At 41.8% G+C, this 6,484-nt stretch overlaps 1 protein-coding gene across 8 annotated transcripts in view; it reads right to left on the bottom strand.

Moving 5' to 3' along the window:
* Window positions 1-874: 874 nt before the first annotated feature.
* Window positions 875-6,484, bottom strand: part of LOC107695025 (histone-lysine N-methyltransferase NSD2-like) — a 34,413-nt gene continuing 28,803 nt past the window's right edge. For all 8 annotated transcript variants that reach the window (XM_016494794.1, XM_016494798.1, XM_016494797.1 and 5 more), the window contains exons 17-24: window positions 4,362-4,564; window positions 4,158-4,261; window positions 3,721-3,990; window positions 3,522-3,638; window positions 3,132-3,273; window positions 2,395-2,501; window positions 1,888-2,083; window positions 875-1,770 (exon numbers count right to left, since the gene is read on the bottom strand). In XM_016494794.1, the coding sequence (XP_016350280.1) occupies window positions 1,460-1,770; window positions 1,888-2,083; window positions 2,395-2,501; window positions 3,132-3,273; window positions 3,522-3,638; window positions 3,721-3,990; window positions 4,158-4,261; window positions 4,362-4,564 (1,450 nt within the window). In that variant the 3' untranslated portion in view covers window positions 875-1,459. The remainder of the gene's footprint in view (window positions 1,771-1,887; window positions 2,084-2,394; window positions 2,502-3,131; window positions 3,274-3,521; window positions 3,639-3,720; window positions 3,991-4,157; window positions 4,262-4,361; window positions 4,565-6,484) is intronic.

The raw sequence follows: 6,484 nt of genomic DNA, 5'->3' as shown, positions 1-6,484 counted from the left end.
AGTGATTAATAGGCAGGCTAATGCAGTTATTAATGCAGTCTAAGGCAGTTATTAGAGAGAGAGAGAGAGAGCGAAAGAGAGAGAGGGAGAGAGAGATTAAGTGCGTGTGAATACCTGCGTCTGTGTGTCTCTCAGCAGCGTTCAGCAGCAGCGTCTACTAATAGCGAATCTTTAAGTTAAACTCCTTCATGAACCTCGCTACTGAGAAATGTCATGTAGCTTTTCAGCTGCGAAACTGTTACTGATAAATTCGCGGTGCAGCGCTGACAAGAAACGTCTTCGCGTGTCTGCACTGTGTGCGTCTGTGAGAGAGACTGGGAGAAAGCCTCTAGTCGAACACACCGGCAAGTGCTGCAGGCTTATTGGCTCACTGACACTGATGAGATTAACCCCTTAGGTATCGAAATTTGGTACCGAACGACAAGACGTTTTTCGATACTCAATGGTATCGAGGCAATTCGGTCGGTGCCTAAAAAGTATCGAACTCGATACCCAGCCCTATACATTATTATAAGCTTACTATTGTGAATCAGGGCATAAGGCAAGAGTGTTTAAACACAGTTTTAAACATTTTTTTTAGCTTCAAACAAGGATGGGAATGAGATTCGATTGAAAATGACTGGAAAGACGACTGATATAGCTAAAGAAATCTACCCTTTCACGTTTAATGCACGAGTTTGGTTAAGCAAGTCCAGCACAAAGACCAAAAACAAACAAAACACCATATAACTGCTTTAAAAAGCTTTATTTCTTGTATCACAAGAAGACCGTCATGATTTGCTTTTAAAACTCTGAACAGGTAGATTTAACATCCTAGCATTCTGATTACTCAAACTCAAATGAGCTACAAAGATGAACAAAGCTTTAAAAAACAAACAAAAAACAAAAACAAATTTGTGCTGCTCTATAATTAAATGAACTGACTCTAATTCAAGGGCTACCCATAGTGTCTTATTTAAAGATACCACTTGTTAAAAACAAAAACAACAAGACTCCTGGCACCTGTTACTAACGATAAATCCAGTATTATTATAATTTCGGTCTTTCATATACATTTCCATATACATATCTACTGTTAAAAAAAAAAAAAAAAAATCTATGCCAAGATTCATAAAGGTGTAAAAAGGTTTCAAGTTTGGCGTCCGTAATGCTGTTTATTTGAGGTGTTCGGTCTGTCGGCTCTGTTGTCTATTTGTCAATGCATGCACACATGCGCACGCACACGCGCGCACACACACACACAAGTGGAATCTGAAGAGGCAGAGTGAGTGGAGGGGACCTGATTCGGCAGCTCTGAGGAGCTCTACAGTGTTAACACGCTTCCCTGATCAGACACGTACAGTGCTTTCAGCTTGGCAGAACAGTCACGCGACGTCAATATCACTGAATCATTTGGGGCAGGAGCTGAGTAGGGCGGGATTAGTTACAGGAAAGGCAGGGTCCATAGTTCAATATCCCACTACACATCTGCGGTCTTTCTGGACCTCTTCTTGAGAGGTTCTTTGCTGCTGGTTGTGGCCGTCGCTCTGCGCCTGTACTTGCGTGGTTTGGTGGATGAGGGTACTTCAGCGTTGTGCTCCACCTGGGTCTCCGCCTGAGGGTGGATATCAGAGTCTTCATGTTCCTGGCAGCAGAGCTGGCCCATGAGCAGGTGCAACTGCAGCGCCCCCTCCTGGTGAGCCTTGCAAAAAGAGTTAGGGCACAGCTGGCAGAAAGCATCGGAGTTCTTTCCGCACACGTCACAGTGATGCCAGGGACAGTCCCAGCGACCTGGAAGACAACACAGAACACAAATGTAAAAGTAGTAAAACTGTTCAATTGTTATGTATCTATATATGCTATTCATATATTACATAACATTTTATGTCATTACAGCGTAATGGTTACCAAATGGTCTCTTGGTGCGGTCCAAGCAGGAAAGGTGATAGGCTTTGGTGCAGCCCTTCTTATCACACAGAACCAGCTCTCCTCCGTCACCGCAGCGGAAACACTCATCCTCAGACTTCTTGCCTTCATTCCGGGACTTTCTCCGCTTGGGCTTTTTCTTCTGATGCTTGGCTTTGGGCTCAGAAGTTGGACCATTCTGAAGTTGGTGGGTGAAGAGAGCGTCAAGGTATTTTGATTTACTTCTGTATATAAATTATTACTTTTCACTTCCCGACTATAAGAACTGGATAACGTAGTTATGTATCAGAGGTTTTTATCCAAACCAACTTTTAGTACATGTATTACAAACTTAGTGTCAAATGTTCTGATGAAGGGCACAATGGTGACAGCTCACACTTTACAAGGCTCATTCTGAATAGCAGGCATGAGCTTTAACCACTACACCACACCAGCAAGACATCAGTAATGTCAAAGGCAGCTGAAATGAAAGGTATTACAGTCACTCACCTTGGGTCTGTCACCTAGGAAACCACTGCAGTTGGGCGCTCCACAGCGGCACACAGTCTTTTCATTCCCAAGACAGTCCAGGTTATAGTTAAAAGTCAGCTCAGTGCCTGAAAACATTGTCACGTGGGAAAAACTGATTTGGCAACTTGAAAGTTGTTGATTTGATAACAAATAAACAAATATCAAAATCAGGCTGGGGCCTGTAGTATAGTGAATTTATAATAATAATAATAATAAGCATTTTTGCCATTTTGTATTTGCTCTGAATTTGCTTAAATGAGTGTTTTTATTAATAAACAGAAGTCATTGTTTCAACAAATTTTCTAAGCTGATTTTTCTAAGCAGTGTTTAATATAAGTACAATACACTAACTACAAAAACCCCACAATAATTCCCTAATTTCGAACAAAAATGTATTAAATGAATAAATATACATAAGATAAATAAATAGAAATCACACAAATTAGGCTAGGGTGATAGCTAAGAAATGTAGTATATTTAATTCATAAAATATTAATATTTTGCAGCCAACTGACAATATTTATGTATTTTCTTTAATTGGGGGGGGCGGTGGGGATCACCCTTTTAAGTAATTTCAGAGGAACAATTATTTCAATAAACTTTGCAATGCAGATTCTAAATGTTTAATACAAGCGTTTAATAAAATAAAGTCAATATATCACCCAGCCTTACTCAAAAAGCCATCAGATTTCTATATTTTCAGAGCGTGAACTCACCAGAAGGGATGTCACAGACAGCAAACAGGCCCACGCGTGTGTCTCCATTAACCGTCCATTTCTGAGTCTCACAGTTGGGCTGGCAGCTGTGGTTCATGAAGCGAGAGTAGTTCCCTTTAGGTCCCGCATCTATAATCCGATCCTGTGCACACACAAATGGAATATTGTACATGATGAAGGTAGAAATGGTCACCAACCTTTAAGCTGTTATCTATGGGATGATCTGTAGTGTTGTGACCTGTAATGCCACCTAAGGCTGTTCAGTGTCATTCCCAATACAACACTGTTTCTCTGGCTCTGCTGTACAGGGTCCAAATTTGCCATCATCAGACATGAACCCAGCACAGGAGGAGCAGTCTGTGCTTGCACGCACATGGCGCCTTCATTTACCTTGTCAATAGTGAGCATATAGAAATGTGTGATGTTATTCTCCTGAGCGTATTTGATTCTGGCTCTGCACTCCTCCTCGTCTATCAGTTCACCCACATATTCATTCACAAACTCTCCCTGAGTGACACACAAAAGAGCCGATCAGCAATCACATACAGTAAATCACTTTTGTTAAATGTTGAAAAGCCAGCGCACTTACTTTCTTAATGTCTCTCAATGACACCAGGCCCCAGCCTTTGCCTGCCGTGCGGATGATCTTGGTCTCGGGGTAGAGGCGTTTGGTGAAGTCCTGGTTTTGGCAGCGCTCTCCAGCCGGACACACTTGAGGATGGCACTCGTACAACAGCATACGGTTCAGACACTCAGACTCGAAGCTGCAGGGGCGCTCGTCTGATGGCTTACAGTTACACTTGGGGATCTCAGAGATGTCTGCGGTGTACACCTGCACTCGCCCACAAGGCTTATTCACCTAATGGAAAAAAAAAAGGGAAATCTATTAAAAACTCTATAAACAGACTTGCCACATTAATGAAATTAAAAATTACTACAGAAAAATGTTTCATGGTCTGGAAAATGCACTTTCAAATTCAGGGATATTTCCAGGTTTTCCAAGATCTGAGAATCTTGTATAAATACCTTGATGTATTTGTATGGAGGAGGTTTCTTATTGTTCTCTTGAGCCTCTTTGGCCTCCCTCTCCATCTCGATCTCCTTAAAGCGAGCTTCAGCCTCCAGCAGGGCTGCACAGATAAATACAGAGGAAGCCATTTCACAAATGCACTGACAATACTGATATACAAACAATAAAACAAAACAAGGAATTATTATTATTTTTTTTACCATTTTTAAAGACCTTTCCAATGCCATTATGCTGGTATTTGCTCCCCCTGTCTCCCTCCATGTAAGGAAAGACTCTGCCCTGGTGTGTCCAGAAATAGTCTTTAGAGCCAAAGAAGAACACGGGGAACTCTCCGATCTCATGACGGAGGTGCTGGATGTTGGTCGGGATGTTCTTAGGGTGACGTATCTCTGCAGGCCACCATCTAGAATTTAAAATGAGGTTAACGGTTATGACAAGGAAATTACCTTTCCAATAATGTAGTTTACAGTCATTTTAATTACATTTTCTTAAGAGAATGTTAGTGGAGCTTGTCTGTGCAAAATACTGGTCAACATATCAAGGCCAATATATCATCTGATATTTGGCATTCTGTTTTTTTTTTTTTTTATGGCCGACAAGCGTTGATAGCGGGACTTCTATTTTGACAGCATCTGAAAACAGATGTACTGGAGTTACCATTCTCCATCTTCATTTGTTTATTTGCAGCTCATAAAAACGTGTGCGCTCTATGTGATGGTTCATCTGGGCAAATTCTGCTATCACTGGACACTCACGAGTGACAACGTAAAGAAAACGACATACATACAGCAAGATAATATAATTTCACTTATCTGGCCTATCACTTGAAGCAAACATCCATCCCTTCTTAAAAGTCTGTGTTAAAAGAGAGCTGCCTGTTGCGCCATTTAATTAAGCCGACTGCTGTAGCCTATATCCAGCTTAAGCCCCGTTCACACTAGCAGCGACAAAAGTCGCTGCATGTCGCCAAAGGCTGGAGATGAGGTTGCTAGTGGGCGTTCTCAATACTGGTTGCCTTGACAGCGAATCAGGTTTCTTGCTGCTAAGTACAAACATTTTGGAGGCAAAAGACTAAATATAATCTAAATTAAATCCGTACATACAAACAAAAATGAATGAGAAACAGAGCCTACTTTCTTCCATTGCGTATGTTTATCTACGGCGCTGAGAGGAGAACGATCACATGAGCTCTACCGTCTTCTTTCCTATTGGCTGTCGCTCCCGAAAGTCGCTTTTCATTTGCATAAAGTTGAAGGATTCTGAACTTTGTCGCGTCGCCCATCCGGTCGCCAACGGTCGCTGTCGCTTGCTATCGCTCGTGTCACCGGAAATCGCCAGCTCTCCATTGAAATGAATGGGATTGTGTTGCATTGCTGTTGTGTGTCACTTGTAGTGTGAATGGGGCTTTAGGCTGTTTTCCCTAAATTTGTATATATACTGTTTAAATGACAGCTTGATATATCTGTTGGCAATCAAATATTCAATATCGCTACTCATCATAAGTACTTGGTACATTATCAGCGCAGCGGCAGACGTTCAAACTAATATCATGTAATTTACGTCTCTATGATGATTGGTTGATATCAGAAGGGAGACTAGCCTCCCTTACGAGGTTTCTTCTCTCAACACTCCTCAGCGCTGAAAGTGAACACTCGATGGTGATTGGCAAATTTTTTTTTAACAATGGAGGCACGAGAGCTCAGCTCTCCCCCGGCCTCCCCCTACCCTTCTCTATCCTTAGCGGTTGTAATTACTCATTAAATCGTCCTCCTCCCATTTTCTCCTCAAAATTATGGGGAAGCTGTGCCTCCCCTGACGAGCCGCCACTGTTGATTATAACGGAACTGTGTAAGATCGCGATGAGCGAAGATGAGTGACGCCTTTTAGTGATAAATGGAGCACGCTTTGCGCACTTTCTAGGGTATAATCCATTCAGAATTTGTATGAAACTTTCGTTTTTCAGACACATAGGCTACACCCTGCAAAGTTTCGGGAATGACATCGGCATATTTTTGCGGGATTCACTCTCGAAATTGCAGTGATTGGCAATGGACGATAGGGATGGGCGATATGGGCTTAAAAATATATCACGATGTTTCTGGTCTTTATTACGATAACGATATCAATGACGATAATTCAGGGAATCCTGTTTCTTTTAAGAAAAGTATTATCTTTCCTATTTTTACCCAAAACAGGGTGAGCATTAACCTCCTGAGACCCTGCATCCTCATACGAGTACATTATATTTTGGTGTATTTCTCTGAGACTATACATGCCACAGTTTTAAGTCTGGATGTCCTGTACAGAGCACATTCAGGGCTTT

This window comes from Sinocyclocheilus anshuiensis, unplaced genomic scaffold, assembly GCF_001515605.1.
Source record: "Sinocyclocheilus anshuiensis isolate Anshui unplaced genomic scaffold, SAMN03320099.WGS_v1.1 scaffold14, whole genome shotgun sequence".
NCBI classification, from domain to species: Eukaryota; Metazoa; Chordata; class Actinopteri; order Cypriniformes; family Cyprinidae; genus Sinocyclocheilus; species Sinocyclocheilus anshuiensis.
This window is presented reverse-complemented; position numbering and strand designations above follow the sequence as displayed.